The sequence below is a fragment of the Hyperolius riggenbachi genome, chromosome 8 (assembly GCF_040937935.1).
Source record: "Hyperolius riggenbachi isolate aHypRig1 chromosome 8, aHypRig1.pri, whole genome shotgun sequence".
Lineage (NCBI taxonomy): Eukaryota > Metazoa > Chordata > Amphibia > Anura > Hyperoliidae > Hyperolius > Hyperolius riggenbachi.
In genome coordinates this window covers 2,082,994-2,110,501 of record NC_090653.1, presented here as the reverse complement: position 1 = coordinate 2,110,501, position 27,508 = coordinate 2,082,994, and the positions used below count along the sequence as shown (strand labels likewise).

The following is a 27,508-nucleotide window of genomic DNA, read 5'->3' as shown; positions in this document are numbered from 1 at the left end:
AGAAGATGTCAGTGCTATATAAATACATAATAATAATATGGTAGGACATTAGGCTATGACTATGGTAGGATTAGAGTGTGAGCTCCTCTGAGGACAGTCAGTGACATGACTATGTACTCTGTAATGTGCTGCAGAAGATGTCAGTGCTATATAAATACATAATAATATGGTAGGACATTAGACTATGACTATGGTAGATTAGATAGTGAGCTCCTCTGAGGACAGTCAGTGACATGACTATGCACTCTGTACAGTGCTGCAGGAGATGTCAGTGCTATATAAATACATAATAATAATATGGTAGTAGGACATTAGACTATGACTATGGTAGGATTAGAGTGTGAGCTCCTTTAAAGACAGTCAGTGACATGACTATGTACTCTGTACAGTGCTGCAGAAGATGTCAGTGCTATATAAATACATAATAATATGGAAGGACATTAGTCTATGACTATGGTAGGATTAGATTGTGAGCTCCTCTGAGGACAGTCAGTAACATGACTATGTACTCTGTAATGTGCTGCAGAAGATGTCAGTGCTATATAAATACATAATAATATGGAAGGACATTAGGCTATGGCTATGGTAGGATTAGATTGTGAGCTCCTCTGAGGACAGTCAGTGACATGACTATGTACTCTGTAATGTGCTGCAGAAGATGTCAGTGCTATATAAATACATAATAAAAATATGGTAGGACATTAGACTATGACTATGGTAGGATTAGAGTGTGAGCTCCTCTGAGGACAGTCAGTGACATGACTATGTACTCTGTAATGTGCTGTAGAAGATCTCAGTGCTATATAAATACATAATAATAATATGGTAGGACATTACACTATGACTATGGTAGGATTAGATTGTGAGCTCCTCTGAGGACAGTCAGTGACATGACTTTGTACTCTGTACAGTGCTGCAGAAGATGTCAGTGCTATATAAATACATAATAATAATATGGTAGGACATTAGGCTATGACTATGGTAGGATTAGAGTGTGAGCTCCTCTGAGGACAGTCAGTGACATGACTATGTACTCTGTAATGTGCTGCAGAAGATGTCAGTGCTATATAAATACATAATAATAATATGGTAGGACATTACACTATGACTATGGTAGGATTAGAGTGTGAGCTCCTCTGAGGACAGTCAGTGACATGACTATGTACTCTGTAATGTGCTGCAGAAGATGTCAGTGCTATATAAATACATAATAATAATATGGTAGGACATTACACTATGACTATGGTAGGATTAGATTGTGAGCTCCTCTGAGGACAGTCAGTGACATGACTATGTACTCTGTAATGTGCTGCAGAAGATGTCAGTGCTATATACATACATAATAATATGGTAGGACATTAGACTATGACTATGGTAGGATTAGAGTGTGAGCTCCTCTGAGGACAGTCAGTGACATGACTATGTACTCTGTAATGTGCTGCAGAAGATGTCAGTGCTATATAAATGCATAATAATAATATGGTAGGGCATTAGACTATGACTATGGCAGGATTAGAGTGTGAGCTCCTCTGAGGACAGTCAGTGACATGACTATGTACTCTGTAATGTGCTGTAGAAGATCTCAGTGCTATATAAATACATAATAATAATATGGTAGGACATTACACTATGACTATGGTAGGATTAGATTGTGAGCTCCTCTGAGGACAGTCAGTGACATGACTATGTACTCTGTACAGTGCTGCAGAAGATGTCAGTGCTATATAAATACATAATAATAATATGGTAGGACATTACACTATGACTATGGTAGGATTAGATTGTGAGCTCCTCTGAGGACAGTCAGTGACATGACTTTGTACTCTGTACAGTGCTGCAGAAGATGTCAGTGCTATATAAATACATAATAATAATATGGTAGGACATTAGGCTATGACTATGGTAGGATTAGAGTGTGAGCTCCTCTGAGGACAGTCAGTGACATGGCTATGCACTCTGTACAGTGCTGCAGGAGATGTCAGTGCTATATAAATACATAATAATAATATGGTAGTAGGACATTAGACTATGACTATGGTAGGATTAGAGTGTGAGCTCCTTTAAGGACAGTCAGTGACATGACTATGTACTCTGTACAGTGCTGCAGAAGATGTCAGTGCTATATAAATACATAATAATATGGAAGGACATTAGTCTATGACTATGGTAGGATTAGATTGTGAGCTCCTCTGAGGACAATCAGTAACATGACTATGTACTCTGTAATGTGCTGCAGAAGATGTCAGTGCTATATAAATACATAATAATATGGAAGGACATTAGGCTATGGCTATGGTAGGATTAGATTGTGAGCTCCTCTGAGGACAGTCAGTGACATGACTATGTACTCTGTAATGTGCTGCAGAAGATGTCAGTGCTATATAAATACATAATAATAATATGGTAGGACATTAGACTATGACTATGGTAGGATTAGAGTGTGAGCTCCTCTGAGGACAGTCAGTGACATAACTATGTACTCTGTAATGTGCTGTAGAAGATCTCAGTGCTATATAAATACATAATAATAATATGGTAGGACATTACACTATGACTATGGTAGGATTAGATTGTGAGCTCCTCTGAGGACAGTCAGTGACATGACTTTGTACTCTGTACAGTGCTGCAGAAGATGTCAGTGCTATATAAATACATAATAATAATATGGTAGGACATTAGGCTATGACTATGGTAGGATTAGAGTGTGAGCTCCTCTGAGGACAGTCAGTGACATGACTATGTACTCTGTAATGTGCTGCAGAAGATGTCAGTGCTATATAAATACATAATAATAATATGGGAGGACATTACACTATGACTATGGTAGGATTAGATTGTGAGCTCCTCTGAGGACAGTCAGTGACATGACTATGTACTCTGTAATGTGCTGCAGAAGATGTCAGTGCTATATACATACATAATAATATGGTAGGACATTAGACTATGGTAGGATTAGAGTGTGAGCTCCTCTGAGGACAGTCAGTGACATGACTATGTACCCTGTACAGTGCTGCAGAAGATGGTCAGTGCTATATAAATACATAATAATAATATGGGAGGACATTAGACTATGACTATGGCAGGATTAGATTGTGAGCTCCTCTGAGGACAGTCAGTGACATGACTATGTACTCTGTAATGTGCTGCAGAAGATGTCAGTGCTATATAAATACATAATAATAATATGGTAAGACATTAGACTATGACTATGGTAAGATTAGATTGTGAGCTCCTCTGAGGACAGTCAGTGACATGACTATGTACTCTGTAATGTGCTGCAGGAGATGTCAGTGCTATATAAATACATAATAATAATATGGTAAGACATTAGACTATGACTATGGTAAGATTAGATTGTGAGCTCCTCTGAGGACAGTCAGTGACATGACTATGTACTCTGTAATGTGCTGCAGAAGATGTCAGTGCTAAATAAATACATAATAATAATAATATGGGAGGACATTAGACTATGACTATGGTAGGATTAGATTGTGATCTCCTCTGAGGACAGTCAGTGGCATGACTATGTACTCTGTAATGTGCTGCAGGAGATGTCAGTGCTATATAAATACATAATAATAATATGGTAGGACATTAGACTATGACTATGGTGGGATTAGAGTGTGAGCTCCTCTGAGTACAGTCTGTGACATGACTATGTACTCTGTAATGTGCTGCAGAAGATGTCAGTGCTATATAAATACATAATAATAATAATATGGGAGGACATTAGACTATGACTATGGTAGGATTAGAGTGTGAGCTCCTCTGAGGACAGTCAGTGACATGACTATGTACTCTGTAATGTGCTGCAGGAGATGTCAGTGCTATATAAATACATAATAATATGGTAGGGCATTAGACTATTACTATGGTAGGATTAGATTGTGAGCTCCTCTGAGGACAGTCAGTGACATGGCTATATGTACTCTGTAATGTACTGCAGGAGATGCCAGTGCTATATAAATACATAATAATAATATGGTAGGACATTACACTATGACTATGGTAGGATTAGAGTGTGAGCTCCTCTGAGGACAGTCAGTGACATGACTATGTACTCTGTAATGTGCTGCAGAAGATGTCAGTGCTATATAAATACATAATAATAATAATATGGTAGGACATTACACTATGACTATGGTAGGATTAGAGTGTGAGCTCCTCTGAGGACAGCCAGTGACATGACTATGTACTCTGTAAAGTGAAATGAAGCAGCAATGAAACAAGAATTTTGATTGGTTGCTCTGGTCTCTAGCCCCGCCTCTGCATATGGAATTCGGTAGTCAGGCTGCAGTGCTTTCACACCTTATATCCAAGCCGGGCCGCCCTCTGCAGCAGCGTCTCTCCTGCGTTCTTATTCACAATCAGCTTTCTGGCCTCTGGCGGCATCTGCTGGTCATACAGGGTGCTGCCACGGCGTGACCTGTGCGGTGTGCTGGGCTCACTGCTCTTCTGCGGAGACTTCACAGGCGAGGATTTGGGAGACCGGAAGCTGCGGCGACCCCTCCCCTGCGGAAGAGAAAATCCACAAATGTTTCCATCTATGTGATGTAAAGAAATAATAATAATAATGGCAGCCTTAATCAGCCTGTATATCAGAGGAGACTGACCTAAAAAATCCCCCCTCCCCCTCCACACTACTGCAGCCCCACAAAGCCCCCATCCAACCACCCACCACTGCTGCACCCCCCATCCAACCACCCACCACTGCTGCACTCCCACAAAGCCCCTCCTCCAACCACCCACCACTGCTGCACCCCCACAAGCCCCTCCTCCACACTGCTGCACTCCCACAAAGCCCCTCCTCCAACCACCCACCACTGCTGCACCCCCACAATGCCCCCCCATCCAACCACCCACCACTGCTGCACCCCTATGCAGCTTTGCAGACACTGGGACATAGCAGGCAGTGGTGAGGTAGGGACAGCACAGAAGATACACGTGTAATTTAAGTTGTGGATTGATGCCGGCGTCCAATCACTGCACAGCCACTGCTCTCACCTTCCTCTCTCCCTCCGTGGCTCCGCCCAGATGCTTGGTTTTGCACTTGCGCTTCCCGGGAGGTTTATCTAGGGGCTGTGTGGAGTCTCCAGCTCTGGAGTTCAGTCTCTGGTTATCCCGAGAAGATGGAGAATTCTTCACCTTTAAGGTCTCGCTGATTCTATCAGGTGACTGTTTCCTCTTGTAAGATCCTAAAATAAAAAGGAAACTTAAGTCTTTCCATAATAATCTGCACCTAACCCTAACTCCAGCAGAGGGCGACACTAGGGGAGCCGTGCAGGAGAAGAAGAGCTCTGCAATCTCCATAATAGACAATCTGCACCTAACCCTAACCAGCAGAGGGCGACACTAGGGGAGTCGTGCAGGAGAAGAGATCTGTGATCTCCATAATAGATAATCTGCACCTAACCAGCAGAGGGCGACACTAGGGGAGCCGTGCAGGAGAAGAGGAGATCTGCGAATAATAGACAATCTGCACCTAACCAGCAGAGGGCGACACTAGAGAAGTTCTGCAGGAGAAGAAGAGATCTGTGATCTCCATAACAGATAATCTCCACCTAACCCTAACCAGGAGAGGGCGACACTAGGGGAGCCGTGCAGGAGAAGAGGTCTGTGATCTCCATAATAGATAATCTGTACCTAACCCGAACCAGCAGAGGGCGACACTAGGGGAGCCGTGCAGAAGATATCTGCGATCTCCATAATACATAATCTGCACCTAACCCTGACCAGCAGAGGGCGACACTAGGGGAGCCGTGCAGGAGAAGAGATCTGTGATCTCCATTGTCAGGAATATGGCAGCTAGTTATGATGTTGGGATAATACAGAAGCATATTTTTCATTTTTTGACCGTATCATATGTGTATGTATGTTAAGAGGCCAGTCGGGCAGGTGGCTTTTGAAGGTTTTGTCCCCTGGCTCAATGAAGCTTGGATTGTCTGACAACTAGATTTGCATCTGAAGGTGACTGATGGTGAATAGGAGCAGGAACTGCTAATTGGCTAACTAGCCTCTGGCCAGGAAATGGCTTATTATGCCAAGAGCAGCAAGTCTCCACCTTTAATCTGCTGTGAAATACACTTTTACATGTGGAAGTTAGATCTCTGGGAATTAAATTATGTCTGAAAAGTTAATTAAAACTAGTTCCTCCCCTTCCCAAGGAAGTTGCAGCCTCCAGGCATATCTCCCAGTATAAAAAGCAGGGCCAGATGCCTAAAAATTATCTTCTCCCGAGAGTAGCTCATCGCTAGAGATGAGCCCGAGGAAATTGGAAAATTTGTGTCTCTCCACGGTTGGACATTTGCTCTGGTAAAAGTTCAATTAACGTTTATCCCATTTTACTTTTATGCAAACTTGTCTTGCTGTGTATCCTTGTAAACTTTTATTTTGTAACTTTTTACTGTTTTTGTAAATCTTTTGTATATATTATTTTCTGCATTGTTCCACTTTTTTCCTGGAATATTAAATCGTTATTTAATAAGTTTGACTTCTGCTGTACTAAACTAACACTCATAGCCTAGTAGAGGAGACTGAAGTGTAACTGTGTATAAGTCCATGCCAAATCTGACCCGAGTACGAAAACGCGGATTGCGTGCTGAGCACTCGACAGCAGAGTGGACATGTCTAGCAACAGCTAGTGGTGGCAGTGAGAAGTGTTTGAGGGGTCACAGCCTTGTGGTAGCTCGAGTAAGGCTGCTTCCCCTCTCGATCTGGTCAAACCCGCAGTCGGGAACCGTATACGCAGGCGTGCCGCGGGGCGGTTCCTGACATCCATAATAGATAATCTGCACCTAACCCTAACCAGCAGAGGGCGACACTAGGGGAGCCGTGCAGGAGAAGATATCTGCGATCTCCATAATAGACAATCTGCACCTAACCCTGACCAGCAGAGGGCGACACTAGGGGAGCCGTGCAGGAGAAGAAAAGATCTGTGATCTCCATAATAAACAATCTGCACCTAACCCTAACCAGCAGAGGGCGACACTAGGGGAGCCATGCAGGAGAGATCTGTGATCTCCATAATAGATCATCTGTACCTAACCCTAAAAGCAGAGGGCAACACTAGGGGAGCCGTGCAGGAGAGATCTGTGATCTCCATAATAGATCATCTGTACCTAACCTAACCCTAACCAGCAGAGGGCAACACTAGGGGAGCCGTGCAGGAGAAGAGATCTGCGATCTCCATAATAGACAATCTGCACCTAACCCTGACCAGCAGAGGGCGACACTAGGGGAGCCGTGCAGGAGAAGAAGAGATCTGTGATCTCCATAATAGACAATCTGCACCTAACCCTAACCAGCAGAGGGCGACACTAGGGGAGTTGTGCAGGAGGAGAGACCTGTGATCTCCATAACAGATAATCTGTACCTAACCTTGACCAGCAGAGGGCGACACCAGGGGAGCCGTGCAGGAGAAGATATCTGTGATCTCCATAATAATCATCTGTACCTAACCAGCAGAGGGCGACACTAGGGGAGTTGTGCAGGAGGAGAGATCTGTGATCTCCATAATAGATAATCTGCACCTAACCCTAACCAGCAGAGGGCGACACTAGGGGAGCCGTGCAGAAGAGATCTGTGATCTCCATAATAGATAATCTGTACCTAACCCTAACCAGCAGAGGGCGACACTAGGGGAGCTGTGCAGGAGAAGAGATCTGTGATCTCCATAATAGATCATCTGTACCTAACCCTAACCAGCAGAGGGCGACACTAGGGGAGCCGTGCAGGAGAAGAGATCTGTGATCTTAATAATAGATAATCTGTACCTAACCCTAACCAGCAGAGGGCGACACTAGGGGAGTCGTGCAGGAGGAGAGATCTGTGATCTCCATAATAGAAAATCTGCACCTAACCCTAACCAGCAGAGGGCAACACTAGGGGAGCCGTGCAGGAGAAGAGATCTGTGATCTCCATAATAGATCATCTGTACCTAACCAGCAGAGGACGACACTAGGGGAGCCGTGCAGAAGAGATCTGTGATCTCCATAATAGATCATCTGCCCCTAACCCTAACCAGCAGAGGGCGACACTGGGGAGCCGTGCAGGAGAAGATATCTGCGATCTCCATAACAGATAATCTGCACCTAACCAGCAGAGGGCGACACTAGGGGAGCCGTGCAGGAGAAGAGATCTGTGATCTCCATAATAGATGATCTGTACATAACCAGCAGAGGGCGACACTAGGGGAGTTGTGCAGGAGAAGAAGAGATCTGCGATCTCCATAATAGATAATCTGCACCTAACCCTAACCAGCAGAGGGCGACACTAGGGGAGCTGTGCAGGAGAAGAGGTCTGTGATCTCCATAATAGAAAATCTGCACCTAACCCAGACCAGCAGAGGGCAACACTAGGGGAGCCGTGCAGGAGAAGAGATCTGTGATCTCCATTGTCAGGAATATGGCAGCTAGTTATGATGTTGGGATAATACAGAAGCATATTTTTCATTTTTTGACTGTATCATATGTGAATGTATGTTAAGAGGCCAGTCGGGCAGGTGGCTTTTGAAGGTATTGTCACCTGGCTCAATGAAGCTTGGATTGTCACCTGGCTCAATGAAGTTTGAATTGTCTGACAACTAGATTTGCATTTGAAGGTGACTGATGGTGAATAGGAGCAGGAACTGCTAATTGGCTAACTAGCCTCTGGCCAGGAAATGGCTTATTATGCCAAGAGCAGTCAAGTCTCCACCTTTAATCTGCTGTGAAATACACTTTTACATGTGGAAGTTAGATCTCTGGGAATTAAATTATGTCTGAAAAGTTAATTAAAACTAGTTCCTCCCCTTCCCAAGGAAGTTGCAGCCTCCAGGAATATCTCCCAGTATAAAAAGCAGGGCCAGATGACTAAAAATTATCTTCTCCCGAGAGTAGCACATCGCTAGAGATGATCCCGAGGAAATCGGAAAATTTGTGTCTCTCCACGGTTGGACATTTGCGCTGGTAAAAGTTCAATTAACGTTTATCCCATTTTACTTTTGTGCAAACTTGTCTTGCTGTGTATCCTTGTAAACTTTGATTTTGTAACTTTTTACTTTATTTTTGCAAATCTTTTGTATATATTATTTTCTGCATTGTTCCACTTTTTTTCCTGGAATATTAAATCGTTATTTAATAAGTTTGACTTCTGCTGTACTAAACTAACACTCATAGCCTAGTAGAGGAGACTGAAGTGTAACGGTGTATAAGTCCATGCCAAAGCTGACCCGAGTACGAAAACGTGGATTGCGTGTTGAGCACTCGACAGCAGAGTGGACGTGTCTAGCAACAGCTAGTGGTGGCAGTGAGAAGTGTTTGAGGGGTCACAGCCTTGTGGTAGCTCGACTAAGGCTGCTTCCCCTCTCGATCTGGTCAAACCCGGAGTCGGGAACCGTATACGCAGGCATGCCGCGGGCCGGTTCCTGACATCCATAATAGATAATCTGCACCTAACCCTAACCAGCAGAGGGCGACACTAGGGGAGCCGTGCAGGAGAAGATATCTGCAATCTCCATAAAAGATAATCTGTACCTAACCCTAACAGCAGAAGGCAACACTAGGGGAGTCGTGCAGGAGAAGATATCTGTGATCTCCATAATAGATCATCTGTACCTAACCAGCAGAGGGCGACACTAGGGGAGTTGTGCAGGAGGAGAGATCTGTGATCTCCATAATAGATAATCTGCACCTAACCCTAACCAGCAGAGGGCGACACTAGGGGAGCCGTGCAGAAGAGATCTGTGATCTCCATAATAGATAATCTGTACCTAACCCTACCCAGCAGAGGGCGACACTAGGGGAGTTGTGCAGAAGAGATCTGTGATCTCCATAATAGATAATCTGCACCTAACCCTAACCAGCAGAGGGCGACACTAGGGGAGTCGTGCAGGAGAAGAGATCTGTGATCTCCATAATAGATCATCTGTACCTAACCAGCAGAGGGCGACACTAGGGGAGTTGTGCAGGAGGAGAGATCTGTGATCTCCATAATAGATAATCTGTACCTAACCCTAACCAGCAGAGGGCGACACTAGGGGAGTTGTGCAGGAGAAGAGATCTGTGATCTCCATAATAGATAATCTGTACCTAACCCTACCCAGCAGAGGGCGACACTAGGGGAGTTGTGCAGAAGAGATCTGTGATCTCCATAATAGATAATCTGCACCTAACCCTAACCAGCAGAGGGCGACACTAGGGGAGTTGTGCAGGAGAAGAGATCTGTGATCTCCATAATAGATAATCTGTACCTAACCAGCAGAGCGCGACACTAGGGGAGCCGTACAGGAGAAGAAATCTGTGATCTCCATAACAGATAATCTGCACCTAACCCTAACCAGCAGAGGGCGACACTAGGGGAGCTGTGCAGGAGGAGAGATCTGTGATCTCCATAATAGATAATCTGCACCTAACCCTAACCAGCAGAGGGTGACACTAGGGGAGCTGTGCAGGAGAAGAGATCTGTGATCTCCATAATAGATCATCTGTACCTAACCAGCAGAGGGCGACACTAGGGGAGCAGTGCAGAAGGAGAGATCTGTGATCTCCATAATAGATAATCTGCACCTAACCCTACCCAGCAGAGGGCGACACTAGGGGAGACGTGCAGAAGAGATCTGTGATCTCCATAATAGATAATCTGCACCTAACCCTAACCAGCAGAGGGCGACACTAGGGGAGCCGTGCAGGAGAAGAGGTCTGTGATCTCTATAATAGATCATCTGTACCTAACCCTAACCAGCAGAGGGTGACACTAGGGGAGCCGTGCCGAAGAGATCTGTGATCTCCTTAATAGATCATCTGCACCTAACTGTAACCAGCAGAGGGCGACACTAGGGGAGCCGTGCAGGAGAAGAGATCTGTGATCTCCATAACAGATCATCTGTACCTAACCAGCAGAGGACGACACTAGGGGAGCCGTGCAGGAGAAGAGATCTGTGATCTCCATAATAGATAATCTGCACCTAACCCTAACCAGCAGAGGGTGACACTAGGGGAGCAGTGCAGGAGAAGAGATCTGTGATCTCCATAATAGATAATCTGCACCTAACCCTAACCAGCAGAGGGCGACACTAGGGGAGCTGTGCAGGAGGAGAGATCTGTGATCTCCATAATAGATAATCTGCACCTAACCCTAACCAGCAGAGGGTGACACTAGGGGAGCTGTGCAGGAGAAGAGATCTGTGATCTCCATAATAGATCATCTGTACCTAACCAGCAGAGGGCGACACTAGGGGAGCAGTGCAGAAGGAGAGATCTGTGATCTCTATAATAGATCATCTGTACCTAACCCTAACCAGCAGAGGGTGACACTAGGGGAGCCGTGCCGAAGAGATCTGTGATCTCCTTAATAGATCATCTGCACCTAACTGTAACCAGCAGAGGGCGACACTAGGGGAGCCGTGCAGGAGAAGAGATCTGTGATCTCCATAACAGATCATCTGTACCTAACCAGCAGAGGACGACACTAGGGGAGCCGTGCAGGAGAAGAGATCTGTGATCTCCATAATAGATAATCTGCACCTAACCCTAACCAGCAGAGGGTGACACTAGGGGAGCAGTGCAGGAGAAGAGATCTGTGATCTCCATAATAGATAATCTGTACCTAACCCTAACAGCAGAGGGCGACACTAGGGGAGTCGTGCAGGAGGAGAGATCTGTGATCTCCATAATAGATAATCTGCACCTAACCCTAACCAGCAGAGGGCGACACTAGGGGAGCAGTGCAGAAGGAGAGATCTGTGATCTCCATAATAGATAATCTGCACCTAACCCTAACAGCAGAGGGCGACACTAGGGGAGTCGTGCAGGAGGAGAGATCTGTGATCTCCATAATAGATAATCTGCACCTAACCCTACCCAGCAGAGGGCGACACTAGGGGAGACGTGCAGAAGAGATCTGTGATCTCCATAATAGATAATCTGCACCTAACCCTAACCAGCAGAGGGCGACACTAGGGGAGCCGTGCAGGAGAAGAGATCTGTGATCTCCATAATAGATAATCAGCACCTAACCAGCAGAGGGCGACACTAGGGGAGCCGTGCAGGAGAAGAGGTCTGTGATCGCTATAATAGATCATTTGTACCTAACCCTAACCAGCAGAGAGCGACACTAGGGGAGCCGTGCAGAAGAGATCTGTGATCTCCATAATAGATCATCTGTACCTAACCCTAACCAGCAGAGGGCGACACTAGGGGAGCCGTGCAGGAGAAGAGATCTGTGATCTCCATAATAGATAATCTGCACCTAACCAGCAGAGGGCGACACTAGGGGAGCTGTGCAGGAGAAGAGATCTGTGATCTCCATAATAGATCATCTGTACCTAACCCTAACCAGCAGAGGGCGACACTAGGGGAGCCGTGCAGGAGAAGAGATCTGTGATCTCCATAATAGATAATCTGCACCTAACCCTGACCAGCAGAGGGCGACACTAGGGGAGCAATGCAGGAGAAGATATCTGCGATCTCCATAATAGATAATCTGCACCTAACCCTGACCAGCAGAGGGCGACACTAGGGGAGCCGTGCAGGAGAAGATATATGCGATCTCCATAATAGATAATCTGTACCTAACCCTAACCAGCAAAGGGCGATACTAGGGGAGCCGTGCAGGAGAAGAGATCTGTGACCTCCATAATAGATAGTCTGTACCTAACCCTAACCAGCAGAGGGCGACACTAGGGGAGCCGTGCAGGAGAGATCTGTGATCTGCATAATAGATAATCTGTACCTAACCCCAACCAGCAGAGGGCGATACTAGGGGAGCCGTGCAGGAGAAGAGATCTGTGATCTCCATAACAGATAATCTGCACCTAACCAGCAGAGGGCGACACTAGGGGAGCCATGCAGGAGAAGAGGTCTGTGATCTCTATAATAGATCATTTGTACCTAACCCTGACCAGCAGAGGGCGACACTAGGGGAGCCATGCAGGAGAAGAGATCTGCGATCTCCATAATAGATAATCTGCACCTAACCCTAACCAGCAGAGCGCGACACTAGGGGAGCCATGCAGGAGAAGAGGAGGTCTGTGATCTCCATAATAGATAATCTGCACCTAACCCTAACAGCAGAGGGCGACACTAGGGGAGTCGTGCAGGAGGAGAGATCTGTGATCTCCATAATAGATAATCTGCACCTAACCCTAACAGCAGAGGGCGACACTAGGGGAGTTGTGCAGGAGAAGAAGAGATCTGCGATCTCCATAACAGATAATCTCCACCTAACCCTAACAGCAGAGGGCGACACTAGGGGAGCTGTGCAGGAGAAGAGATCTGTGATCTCCATAATAGATAATCTGCACCTAACCCTACCCAGCAGAGGGCGACACTAGGGGAGACGTGCAGAAGAGATCTGTGATCTCCATAATAGATAATCTGCACCTAACCCTAACCAGCAGAGGGCGACACTAGGGGAGCCGTGCAGGAGAAGAGATCTGTGATCTCCATAATAGATAATCAGCACCTAACCAGCAGAGGGCGACACTAGGGGAGCCGTGCAGGAGAAGAGGTCTGTGATCGCTATAATAGATCATTTGTACCTAACCCTAACCAGCAGAGAGCGACACTAGGGGAGCCGTGCAGAAGAGATCTGTGATCTCCATAATAGATCATCTGTACCTAACCCTAACCAGCAGAGGGCGACACTAGGGGAGCCGTGCAGGAGAAGAGATCTGTGATGTCCATAATAGATAATCTGCACCTAACCAGCAGAGGGCGACACTAGGGGAGCTGTGCAGGAGAAGAGATCTGTGATCTCCATAATAGATCATCTGTACCTAACCCTAACCAGCAGAGGGCGACACTAGGGGAGCCATGCAGGAGAAGAGATCTGTGATCTCCATAATAGATAATCTGCACCTAACCCTGACCAGCAGAGGGCGACACTAGGGGAGCAATGCAGGAGAAGATATCTGCGATCTCCATAATAGATAATCTGCACCTAACCCTGACCAGCAGAGGGCGACACTAGGGGAGCCGTGCAGGAGAAGATATATGCGATCTCCATAATAGATAATCTGTACCTAACCCTAACCAGCAAAGGGCGATACTAGGGGAGCCGTGCAGGAGAAGAGATCTGTGACCTCCATAATAGATAGTCTGTACCTAACCCTAACCAGCAGAGGGCGACACTAGGGGAGCCGTGCAGGAGAGATCTGTGATCTGCATAATAGATAATCTGTACCTAACCCCAACCAGCAGAGGGCGATACTAGGGGAGCCGTGCAGGAGAAGAGATCTGTGATCTCCATAACAGATAATCTGCACCTAACCAGCAGAGGGCGACACTAGGGGAGCCATGCAGGAGAAGAGGTCTGTGATCTCTATAATAGATCATTTGTACCTAACCCTGACCAGCAGAGGGCGACACTAGGGGAGCCATGCAGGAGAAGAGATCTGCGATCTCCATAATAGATAATCTGCACCTAACCCTAACCAGCAGAGCGCGACACTAGGGGAGCCATGCAGGAGAAGAGGAGGTCTGTGATCTCCATAATAGATAATCTGCACCTAACCCTAACAGCAGAGGGCGACACTAGGGGAGTCGTGCAGGAGGAGAGATCTGTGATCTCCATAATAGATAATCTGCACCTAACCCTAACAGCAGAGGGCGACACTAGGGGAGTTGTGCAGGAGAAGAAGAGATCTGCGATCTCCATAACAGATAATCTCCACCTAACCCTAACAGCAGAGGGCGACACTAGGGGAGCTGTGCAGGAGAAGAGATCTGTGATCTCCATAATAGATCATCAGTACCTAACCCTAACCAGCAGAGGGCAACAGTAGGGGAGCCGTGCAGGAAAAGAGGTCTGTGATCTCCATAATAGATCATTTGTACCTAACCCTAACCAGCAGAGGGCAACACTAGGGGAGTCGTGCAGGAGGAGAGATCTGTGATCTTCATAATAGATCATTTGTACCTAACCCTAACCAGCAGAGGGCGACACTAGGGGAGCAGTGCAGGAGAAGATATCTGCGATATCCATAATAGATAATCTGTACCTAACCCTAACCAGCAGAGGGCGATACTAGGGGAGCCGTGCAGGAGAAGAGATCTGTGATCTCCATAATAGATAATCTGCACCTAACCCTAACCAGCAGAGGGCGACACTAGGGGAGTCGTGCAGGAGGAGAGATCTGTGATCTCCATAATAGATAATCTGCACCTAACCCTAACCAGCAGAGGGTGACACTAGGGGAGTTGTGCAGGAGCAGAAGAGATCTGCGATCTCCATAACAGATAATCTCCACCTAACCCTAACAGCAGAGGGCGACACTAGGGGAGCTGTGCAGGAGAAGAGATCTGTGATCTCCATAATAGATCATCAGTACCTAACCCTAACCAGCAGAGGGCAACAGTAGGGGAGCCGTGCAGGAAAAGAGGTCTGTGATCTCCATAATAGATCATTTGTACCTAACCCTAACCAGCAGAGGGCAACACTAGGGGAGTCGTGCAGGAGGAGAGATCTGTGATCTTCATAATAGATCATTTGTACCTAACCCTAACCAGCAGAGGGCGACACTAGGGGAGCAGTGCAGGAGAAGATATCTGCGATCTCCATAATAGATAATCTGTACCTAACCCTAACCAGCAGAGGGCGACACTAGGGGAGCAGTGCAGGAGAAGATATCTGCGATCTCCATAATAGATAATCTGTACCTAACCCTAACCAGCAGAGGGCGATACTAGGGGAGCCGTGCAGGAGAAGAGATCTGTGATCTCCATAATAGATAATCTGCACCTAACCCTAACCAGCAGAGGGCGACACTAGGGGAGCCGTGTAGGGTAGCCGTGTGAAGAGATCTGCGATCACCGTGGGACCCATGGATTCGGTGAGCCAAGCTTCAGGCACTGCTAAATGTACACAGGGGAGCAGGAGACACACAAGGAGGGGAACAGAGACACAGGGAGGGAGCGGGAGGGAGAAACCGGGGGGGGGGGGGGGAGTGGTAGACACCGGGGGGGAGGAATGGTAGACACCGGGGGGGAGGGGGGGGGGGGAGTGGTAGACACAGGGAGGAAGCAGGAGACACACAAGGGGGGGGAACAGAGACACAGGGAGGGAGCGGGAGGCACCGGGAGGGAGTGGTAGACACTGGGGGGGGGAGCGGGAGACACAGGGAGAGAGCGGGAGGGAGAAACCGGGGGGGGAGTGGTAGACACCGGGGAGGGATATACAGGGAGGGGGGAGTGGACCCATGTTTATATGTCACATGTCAGTAGGTCAGTGGCAGTGGGAGGGGCGGGGTTGATGGGCGGGGACTCGCCTGTTCGGGACCTCCTCTGGCGGAAGCACTGGGACACCTCCTCTTCCTCCTTCTCTGTCAGATATTCTCCATTCTGATATTTGCGGTTCTTCTGTCTCCGCCTCTTCCGGCGTCGCAGCGTGCCATCCTCCTCATCCTCTGGCTCCGACACAACGGAGGATTTTCCCATATCCACACCTCGGCCGGAGATGTCCCAGGAGTGCCGCAATACAGGTGTGATAGGCACCGCCTCTGGCTCCTCCTTTATACAGGCAAACGTGCGCGTCCGACATGTTTTATATGGCCTCCTGCCCCTCCGCCTTTTGGCAGGAAGCACCGGGTCCTCTTCCTTCTCCTCTTCCTCGGTGGGGAAGGGCTCTGCACATGAGGACACCATATCCGAGAATCCAAATGTTCCTGCAATCAGAGTAGAAGGAACTGTAACCGATGGAAGCAACACAAATGGAATATCGTATAAAGTAAGTGCTAGGGCAAGGGCAGAGGCATGACACAGACAGGAAGGGGTGTGGCAAGGGCAGAGGCATGACACTGACAGGAAGGGGTAAGGCAAGGACAGAGGCATGACACTGACAGGAAGGGGTGGGGCAAGGGCAGAGGCTTGACACTGACAGGAGGGGGGGGGGGGGGTGTCAAGGGCAGAGGCATGACACCGAGAGGAAAGGGTGGGGCAAGGGCAGAGGCATGACAGACAGGAAGGGGTGTGGCAAGGTGAGAGGCATGACACCAACAGGAAGGGGTGTGGCAAGGTGAGAGGCATGACACCGACAGGAAGGGGTGTGGCAAGGTGAGAGGCATGACACCGACAGGAAGAGGTGTGGCAAGGTGAGAGGCATGACACCGACAGGATGGGGTGTGGTAAGGGGAAGGGCATTAAACTAGCATGGAGGGGTGTGGCAAGGGGAGAGGCATACATCAAATAAGAGCTCCAGGGAAAAGGGTACAGTGGAAAATTAAAAAAATATTGTCTATAATAATTTTTTATCATTTCTCCTGATTTATCTGAGACAGAATAATAAATGTTAAAATAACGGTATTAAAAAGGGTAAAATATCATCTCATAACAATGAAAACAAATATATAATTTACAGTTGTAATGAGCATAGTAAACCACTGGTAAATATTAAGTAACGAAACCGAACCCTACTCTCACGCAGAACCCTCCCTCTACCGATGCCTAACCCTAATACGCATGACAGTGACAGGAAGGGGTGTGGCAAGGGGAAGGGCATGACAGTGACAGGAAGGGGTGTGGCAAGGGGAAAGGCATGACACTGACAGGAAGGGGTGTGGCAAGGGGAAGGGCATGACACTGACAGGAAGGGGTGTGGCAAGGGGAAGGGCATGAAAGTGACAGGAAGGGGTAAGGCAAGAGGAAGGGCATGACAGTGACAGGAAGGGGTGTGGCAAGGGGAAGGGCATGACACTGACAGGAAGGGGTGTGGCAAGGGGAAGGGCATGACACTGACAGGAAGGGGTGTGGCAAGGGGAAGGGCATGACACTGACAGGAAGGGGTGTGGCAAGGGGAAGGGCATGACACTGACAGGAAGGGGTGTGGCAAGGGGAAGGGCATGACACTGACAGGAAGGGGTGTGGCAAGGGGAAGGGCATGACACTGACAGGAAGGGGTGTGGCAAGGGGAAGGGCATGACACTGACAGGAAGGGGTGTGGCAAGGGGAAGGGCATGACACTGACAGGAAGGGGAAGGGCATGACACTGACAGGAAGGGGTGTGGCAAGGGGAAGGGCATGACACTGACAGGAAGGGGTGTGGCAAGGGGAGAGGCATGACAGTGACAGGAAGGGGTGTGGCTGTGTTATCAGACCAAGCAGTGAGATTGGTCTGGAAGGAAAGCATGAAAAGGAAGGGGGAGGTGGTGGATCATCACTGGGCCACAATGAGTCCATAGTGCAACATTCTCACTAACAGAGGGAAATGTAGCCCATAAAGCCACCCAGCGAGTGCGGCCCCCACATGGTGACAGCGAGGAGGGCCAGAGCTTATATCGGAGGCAGGGGAAACATGGCTGGGGCTGTATTAGATGCAACCTTGCCTAGAATGTGATGTCACTGGGGGGGAGGGGACCCCCAATGCCATATCTGCCTTGCTGTACAAATGCCACGCACCTACCACGTCCTATCAATTATACAAGGGGGGTATTCCTCTGGAGAGGGGCGTTACCAGTCTGGCTGCAGGAGGAGGGGGCGTGACCTGTCTGGCTGTGGGGGGTTACCTGTCTGGCTGCAGGAGGAGGGGGCGTGACCTGTCTGGCTGCAGGGGGCGTTACCAGTCTGGCTGCAGGAGGAAGGGGCGTTACCTGTCTGGCTGTGGGGGGGTTACCAGTCTGGCAGCAGGGGGAAGAGCACTATCCGTCTGGCAGCAGGGGGAGGAGGCGTGACCTGTTTGGCTGCGGGGGGGGGGCATTACCCATCTGGCAGCAGGGGGAGGGGGGGCATTAACCATCTGGCTGCAGGAAGAAAAGGCATTACCTGGGGGTTTGCTTGTCTGGCCTGGGAGGGGGGTTGCTTGTCTGGCTGCGAATGGAGGGGGGCTGCCACGGACGGTTGCGGGGCCGCAGACGCGTCCTGTAACCGCCCGTGAAGGAAAAGCGATCGCACTCGATTCTCTGCATCGATTGCGCTTCAGATCGATAGAATCCGGGTTGAGTGTGTAGGGGCAGCTGAAGTCCTCTCAGCAGAGAGATAGCTTAACTGCAGGATGGCTCTTTTGATATGCTAATGAGCCTGGGCCCAGAGAGTCCCTGGCTTCAAGCTGTGCTGATGGCCCATCCATCAGGTATAGACCATGACAGAAGCAATCTAGTTGGGGGAAAGCCAGACTCTCTGACTCCCGCCCAGCAGGGGAGGTGACACCTAGCTAGCTGCTCCAAACTTCAAAGAGCCTTTGCCTGGGAATGACCTGCTATAAATCCCAGATGTATCTCATATTCCATAAACTGCTATATGTATCATATTTTCTGTGTTGCCAGGCTGGCAGACCCTCCAAACTAACAGAGCATGATGGGCCCTGCCTGGTGCTGGTTCTGAGAACATTTCAGAACCTTCTGAGGTAAAGACTGCCCGTTAGGCAGTTCAACAGTGCCCTAATGATACCTCAGGGGTCCCACCCCTCATGTTTGGTATCAGACTGCTGGGTACATCGAGGCAGACCTGAAAATGTTAGTAAATCTGCCCTGACCTGTACGGTTCTGTGAGATAGAGCCCATATATGGTTAAGGTATGATTTCTGGTCCCCAGGACAAGGGAAGGACTCATCTCATGTTCTAAGGGGGTGTGTGGCCCCGCCCTCACTCCCTCCTACTGAATCAGGGGCATAAGAATGGCAGAGGAGCCAAACTCAGTGTCCTCCACTCTGAAACATCTTGAACTCATCAGTGCCAGCTTGAGGATATGCTGGCATCCGCCTGGTCTGAACTCTGAAACCAAGAACTTTACAAGTTTTCCCACTAAAGGACATCTTTCCAGGAACTAAGTTTTCTCCCTTCTTTTATTTTTTATACTGGCTATTACTGTTTTAATAATTGTTGATTTTAATAATTGTCTGTATATATTAATTATTTATATTGCCGTGAATAAACGACTTTATCCAAGTCATTCACTGTCCGCTACCCTGCTTATCAGCACACACAGAACTGATCCCGGGTCTCTGAAGATACGCTACTGTTTGTTTGTTGTAGGCTAGCCAGAATATCGTGTGTTTAACCGTTTTATTCGCAGGACTAGTCAGTTAGTGGGCTCCACGGTCCCATGGTAACCGCGGTGGTGGCAGTTTACTCTGAACCAGTGGGTGAAGTTGTAATCACCCGTATCTTACAGGCGCCCTCCCGGTTTGTCTGCGGCTATCTCTTAACGGTTCCTGCGCATTGACTGCGACCAGAGTTCGCACGGTCTGTGCGCTGGCATCGTTTAGAAGGCTAAGTGCGGTCGGACCACCAGGGCTCCTGTGACAGGGGCGTTACCTGTCTGGCAGCAGGGAGAGGGGTGCTACCCATCTGGCAGCAGGGTGAGGAGGCGTTACCTGTTTGGCTGCAGTGGGAGGGGGCATTACCCATCTGGCAGCAGGGGGAGGGGGGGCATTAACCATCTGGCTGCAGGAAGAAAAGGCGTTACCTGTCTGGCTGCGGGGGGGGCGATACCTGTCTGGTGGCGGGGGGGGCGTTAACTGTCTGGCGGCCGGTGGGGGGGGCGTTACCTGTCTGGCTGCGGGGGGGCGTTGCCTGTTTGGCTGCGGGGGGCGTTACCTGTCTGGCGGCGAGGGGCGATACCTGTCTGGCGGGGGGGGGGGGGCGTTACCTGTCTGGCGGGGGGGGGGGCGTTACCAGTCTGGCGGCGGGGGGGCGTTACCTGTCTGGCGGCGGGAGGCGCGTTACCTGTCTGGCGGCGGGAGGCGCGTTACCTGTCTGGCGGCGGGAGGCGCGTTACCTGTCTGGCGGCGGGAGGCGCGTTACCTGTCTGGCGGCGGGAGGCGCGTTACCTGTCTGGCGGCGGGAGGCGCGTTACCTGTCTGGCGGCGGGAGGCGCGTTACCTGTCTGGCGGCGGGAGGCGCGTTACCTGTCTGGCTGCGCTGGGGCGTTACCTGTCTGGCTGCGCGGGGGCGTTACCTGTCTGGCTGCGCGGGGGCGTTACCTGTCTGGCTGCGCGGGGGCGTTACCTGTCTGGCTGCGCGGGGGCGTTACCTGTCTGGCTGCGCGGGGGCGTTACCTGTCTGGCTGCGCGGGGGCGTTACCTGTCTGGCTGCGGGTTCGGGTTCTCAGCACCACAGGGATAAAATCTCGGAAGCTGGTTTTGGGCTTTTTATCTTCTGCACCTGAAAGAAATAAAAACTGATATTACTAAAGACAGACGGCCAATGAGAGGAGTCCGTCACTACAAAGATGGGAGGTGGTGTGATGTGCCCCCAACTTCCTGCTACTGGGAAACCCCCTCCCCCCCACACACACACTACATACACACCACACACTGTACACACACATACACACACCACCCACACTCCATACACACCAAACACTGTACACACACCACCCACTGAACACACACACACACATCCCACACTGTTCACACACACCACACACACACACTGTACACACACACCACCCACAATCCACATCCACACACACCATACATACACACACACCATACACACATGCTGTACACACACACACACACACACACTACACACGCACAAACCCCATACACATACGCACTGTACACCAGCACTGTACACCAGCACTGTACACACACACACGCGCCATCCACACACACATACACACACACACACACACACACACACCATACACACACACACCACACACACACGCACATACACACCACACACACTTTATACATATCACACACACACACACTTTACTGCTAATTACGATTATTTGTACTCCTTGGTATTATTACTAATATTACTATAATTATTATTACTGCCTAACATCACTATGTTATTTCTATAATAATTATTATTGTGGATAATTACCCAGTGCTATTATTACTATAGCTTCCTGTAATTACTTTTACTCTGTGATATTATTCATATCATTTTAGCAATTATTATCGTTACTGCTTATTATTGAGGCACTGAGTAACCCGCTGTGATGTGCAGTTACAGCCGCTGCCTGGACACAGCACTTCCTCAGCTCAGCATACAAGGTGAGGTCACTGTGCACAGGGAGTGGCAGGCTGCTGTGCTCAGTATCACCACTAGGGGGCAGCTGTAGCTCTGCAGATTAGGATTGGGGAGATCAGATGCTGACCCATGCAGGGAATGTACAGGGAGTAGCTGCAGTGCTCAGTATCACCACTAGGGGGCAGCTGTAGCCCCGCAGATTAGGATTGGGGTAGTCAGATGCTGACCCATGCAGGGAATGTACAGGGAGTAGCTGCAGTGCTCAGTATCACCACTAGGGGGCAGCTGTAGCTCTGCAGATTAGGATTGGGGTAGTCAGATGCTGACCCATGCAGGGAATGTACAGGGAGTAGCTGCAGTGCTCAGTATCACCACTAGGGGGCAGCTGTAGCTCTGCAGATTAGGATTGGGGAGATCAGATGCTGACCCATGCAGGGAATGTACAGGGAGTGGCTGCAGTGCTCAGTATCACCACTAGGGGGCAGCTGTAGCTCCGCAGATTAGGATTGGGGAGATCAGATGCTGAGCCATGCAGGGAATGTACAGGGAGTAGCTGCAGTGCTCAGTATCACCACTAGGGGGCAGCTGTAGCTCTGCAGATTAGGATTGGGGAGATCAGATGCTGACCCATGCAGGGAATGTACAGGGAGTGGCTGCAGTGCTCAGTATCACCACTAGGGGGCAGCTGTAGCTCTGCAGATTAGGATTGGGGTAGTCAGATGCTGACCCATGCAGGGAATGTACAGGGAGTGGCTGCAGTGCTCAGTATCACCACTAGGGGGCAGCTGTAGCTCTGCAGATTAGGATTGGGGAGATCAGATGCTGACCCATGCAGGGAATGTACAGGGAGTAGCGGCAGTGCTCAGTATCCCCACTAGGGGGCAGCTGTAGCTCTGCAGATTAGGATTGGGGTAGTCAGATGCTGACCCATGCAGGGGATGTACAGGGAGTGGCTGCAGTGCTCAGTATCACCACTAGGGGGCAGCTGTAGCTCTGCAGATTAGGATTGGGGTAGTCAGATGCTGACCCATGCAGGGAATGTACAGGGAGTGGCTGCAGTGCTCAGTATCACCACTAGGGGGCAGCTGTAGCTCTGCAGATTAGGATTGGGGAGATCAGATGCTGAGCCATGCAGGGAATGTACAGGGAGTGGCTGCAGTGCTCAGTATCACCACTAGGGGGCAGCTGTAGCTCTGCAGATTAGGATTGGGGGAGATCAGATGCTGACCCATGCAGGGAATGTACAGGGAGTAGCTGCAGTGCTCAGTATCACCACTAGGGGGCAGCTGTAGCTCTGCAGATTAGGATTGGGGAGATCAGATGCTGACCCATGCAGGGAATGTACAGGGAGTAGCTGCTGTGCTCAGTATCACCACTAGGGGGCAGCTGTAGCTCTGCAGATTAGGATTGGGGAGATCAGATGCTGACCCATGCAGGGAATGTACAGGGAGTAGCTGCTGTGCTCAGTATCACCACTAGGGGGCAGCCGTAGCTCCGCAGATTAGGATTGGGGTAGTCAGATGCTGACCCATGCAGGGAATGTACAGGGAGTAGCTGCAGTGCTCAGTATCACCACTAGGGGGCAGCTGTAGCTCTGCAGATTAGGATTGGGGAGATCAGATGCTGACCCATGCAGGGAATGTACAGGGAGTAGCTGCAGTGCTCAGTATCACCACTAGGGGCAGCTGTAGCCCTGCAGATTAGGATTGGGGTAGTCAGATGCTGACCCATGCAGGGAATGTACAGGGAGTAGCTGCAGTGCTCAGTATCACCACTAGGGGGCAGCTGTAGCCCCGCAGATTAGGATTGGGGTAGTCAGATGCTGACCCATGCAGGGAATGTACAGGGAGTGGCTGCAGTGCTCAGTATCACCACTAGGGGGCAGCTGTAGCCCTGCAGATTAGGATTGGGGAGATCAGATGCTGACCCATGCAGGGGATGTACAGGGAGTAGCTGCAGTGCTCAGTATCACCACTAGGGGGCAGCTGTAGCTCTGCAGATTAGGATTGCGGAGATCAGATGCTGACCCATGCAGGGAATGTACAGGGAGTAGCTGCTGTGCTCAGTATCACCACTAGGAGGCAGCTGTAGCCCTGCAGATTAGGATTGGGGAGATCAGATGCTGACCCATGCAGGGAATGTACAGGGAGTAGCTGCTGTGCTCAGTATCACCACTAGGGGGCAGCCGTAGCTCCGCAGATTAGGATTGGGGTAGTCAGATGCTGACCCATGCAGGGAATGTACAGGGAGTAGCTGCAGTGCTCAGTATCACCACTAGGGGGCAGCTGTAGCTCTGCAGATTAGGATTGGGGAGATCAGATGCTGACCCATGCAGGGAATGTACAGGGAGTAGCTGCAGTGCTCAGTATCACCACTAGGGGCAGCTGTAGCCCTGCAGATTAGGATTGGGGTAGTCAGATGCTGACCCATGCAGGGAATGTACAGGGAGTAGCTGCAGTGCTCAGTATCACCACTAGGGGGCAGCTGTAGCCCCGCAGATTAGGATTGGGGTAGTCAGATGCTGACCCATGCAGGGAATGTACAGGGAGTGGCTGCAGTGCTCAGTATCACCACTAGGGGGCAGCTGTAGCCCTGCAGATTAGGATTGGGGAGATCAGATGCTGACCCATGCAGGGGATGTACAGGGAGTAGCTGCAGTGCTCAGTATCACCACTAGGGGGCAGCTGTAGCTCTGCAGATTAGGATTGGGGAGATCAGATGCTGACCCATGCAGGGAATGTACAGGGAGTAGCTGCTGTGCTCAGTATCACCACTAGGAGGCAGCTGTAGCCCTGCAGATTAGGATTGGGGAGATCAGATGCTGACCCATGCAGGGAATGTACAGGGAGTGGCTGCAGTGCTCAGTATCACCACTAGGGGGCAGCTGTAGCTCTGCAGATTAGGATTGGGGAGATCAGATGCTGACCCATGCAGGGGATGTACAGGGAGTAGCTGCAGTGCTCAGTATCACCACTAGGGGGCAGCTGTAGCTCTGCAGATTAGGATTGGGGAGATCAGATGCTGACCCATGCAGGGAATGTACAGGGAGTAGCTGCTGTGCTCAGTATCACCACTAGGAGGCAGCTGTAGCCCTGCAGATTAGGATTGGGGAGATCAGATGCTGACCCATGCAGGGAATGTACAGGGAGTGGCTGCAGTGCTCAGTATCACCACTAGGGGGCAGCTGTAGCTCTGCAGATTAGGATTGGGGTAGTCAGATCCTGACCCATGCAGGGGATGTACAGGGAGTAGCTGCTGTGCTCAGTATCACCACTAGGGGGCAGCTGTAGCCCCGCAGATTAGGATTGGGGTAGTCAGATGCTGACCCATGCAGGGAATGTACAGGGAGTGGCTGCAGTGCTCAGTATCACCACTAGGGGGCAGCTGTAGCTCTGCAGATTAGGATTGGGGTAGTCAGATGCTGACCCATGCAGGGAATGTACAGGGAGTAGCTGCAGTGCTCAGTATCACCACTAGGGGGCAGCTGTAGCTCTGCAGATTAGGATTGGGGTAGTCAGATGCTGAGCCATGCAGGGAATGTACAGGGAGTGGCTGCAGTGCTCAGTATCACCACTAGGGGGCAGCTGTAGCTCTGCAGATTAGGATTGGGGAGATCAGATGCTGACCCATGCAGGGAATGTACAGGGAGTAGCAGGCTGCAGTGCTCAGTATCACCACTAGGGGGCAGCTGTAGCTCTGCAGATTAGGATTGGGGTAGTCAGATGCTGAGCCATGCAGGGAATGTACAGGGAGTAGCTGCTGTGCTCAGTGTCACCACTAGGGGGCAGCTGTAGCTCTGCAGATTAGGATTGGGGTAGTCAGATGCTGACCCATGCAGGGAATGTACAGGGAGTAGCTGCTGTGCTCAGTATCACCACTAGGGGGCAGCTGTAGCCCTGCAGATTAGGATTGGGGAGATCAGATGCTGAGCCATGCAGGGAATGTACAGGGAGTAGCTGCTGTGCTCAGTATCACCACTAGGAGGCAGCTGTAGCTCTGCAGATTAGGATTGGGGTAGTCAGATGCTGAGCCATGCAGGGAATGTACAGGGAGTGGCTGCAGTGCTCAGTATCACCACTAGGGGGCAGCTGTAGCTCTGCAGATTAGGATTGGGGAGATCAGATGCTGACCCATGCAGGGAATGTACAGGGAGTAGCAGGCTGCAGTGCTCAGTATCACCACTAGGGGGCAGCTGTAGCTCTGCAGATTAGGATTGGGGTAGTCAGATGCTGAGCCATGCAGGGAATGTACAGGGAGTAGCTGCTGTGCTCAGTGTCACCACTAGGGGGCAGCTGTAGCTCTGCAGATTAGGATTGGGGTAGTCAGATGCTGACCCATGCAGGGAATGTACAGGGAGTAGCTGCTGTGCTCAGTATCACCACTAGGGGGCAGCTGTAGCCCTGCAGATTAGGATTGGGGAGATCAGATGCTGAGCCATGCAGGGAATGTACAGGGAGTAGCTGCTGTGCTCAGTATCACCACTAGGAGGCAGCTGTAGCTCTGCAGATTAGGATTGGGGTAGTCAGATGCTGAGCCATGCAGGGAATGTACAGGGAGTGGCTGCAGTGCTCAGTATCACCACTAGGGGGCAGCTGTAGCTCTGCAGATTAGGATTGGGGAGATCAGATGCTGACCCATGCAGGGAATGTACAGGGAGTAGCAGGCTGCAGTGCTCAGTATCACCACTAGGGGGCAGCTGTAGCTCTGCAGATTAGGATTGGGGTAGTCAGATGCTGACCCATGCAGGGAATGTACAGGGAGTGGCTGCAGTGCTCAGTATCACCACTAGGGGGGCAGCTGTAGCTCTGCAGATTAGGATTGGGGAGCACAGATGCTGACCCATGCAGGGAATGTACAGGGAGTAGCTGCTGTGCTCAGTATCACCACTAGGGGGCAGCTGTAGCCCTGCAGATTAGGATTGGGGAGATCAGATGCTGACCCATGCAGGGAATGTACAGGGAGTAGCTGCTGTGCTCAGTATCACCACTAGGGGGCAGCTGTAGCTCTGCAGATTAGGATTGGGGTAGTCAGATGCTGACCCATGCAGGGAATGTACAGGGAGTAGCTGCAGTGCTCAGTATCACCACTAGGGGGCAGCTGTAGCTCTGCAGATTAGGATTGGGGTAGTCAGATCCTGACCCATGCAGGGAATGTACAGGGAGTAGCTGCAGTGCTCAGTATCACCACTAGGGGGCAGCTGTAGCCCTGCAGATTAGGATTGGGGAGATCAGATGCTGACCCATGCAGGGAATGTACAGGGAGTGGCTGCAGTGCTCAGTATCACCACTAGGGGGCAGCTGTAGCTCTGCAGATTAGGATTGGGGAGATCAGATGCTGAGCCATGCAGGGAATGTACAGGGAGTAGCTGCAGTGCTCAGTATCACCACTAGGGGGCAGCTGTAGCCCTGCAGATTAGGATTGGGGAGATCAGATGCTGACCCATGCAGGGAATGTACAGGGAGTAGCTGCTGTGCTCAGTATCACCACTAGGGGGCAGCTGTAGCTCTGCAGATTAGGATTGGGGAGATCAGATGCTGACCCATGCAGGGAATGTACAGGGAGTGGCTGCAGTGCTCAGTATCACCACTAGGGGGCAGCTGTAGCTCTGCAGAT

At 50.0% G+C, this 27,508-nt stretch overlaps 1 protein-coding gene across 5 annotated transcripts in view; it reads right to left on the bottom strand.

Moving 5' to 3' along the window:
* BCORL1 (BCL6 corepressor like 1) overlaps nt 1-27,508 on the bottom strand; it is a 203,831-nt gene that overhangs the window by 36,352 nt on the left and 139,971 nt on the right. For 4 of the 5 annotated variants that reach the window (XM_068249975.1, XM_068249976.1, XM_068249974.1 and 1 more), the window contains 4 exons: nt 20,990-21,070; nt 16,244-16,639; nt 5,005-5,195; nt 4,309-4,512 (listed from right to left, as the gene is read on the bottom strand). In XM_068249975.1, the coding sequence (XP_068106076.1) occupies nt 4,309-4,512; nt 5,005-5,195; nt 16,244-16,639; nt 20,990-21,070 (872 nt within the window). The remainder of the gene's footprint in view (nt 1-4,308; nt 4,513-5,004; nt 5,196-16,243; nt 16,640-20,989; nt 21,071-27,508) is intronic. The other variant, XM_068249977.1, reaches the window with a different exon arrangement.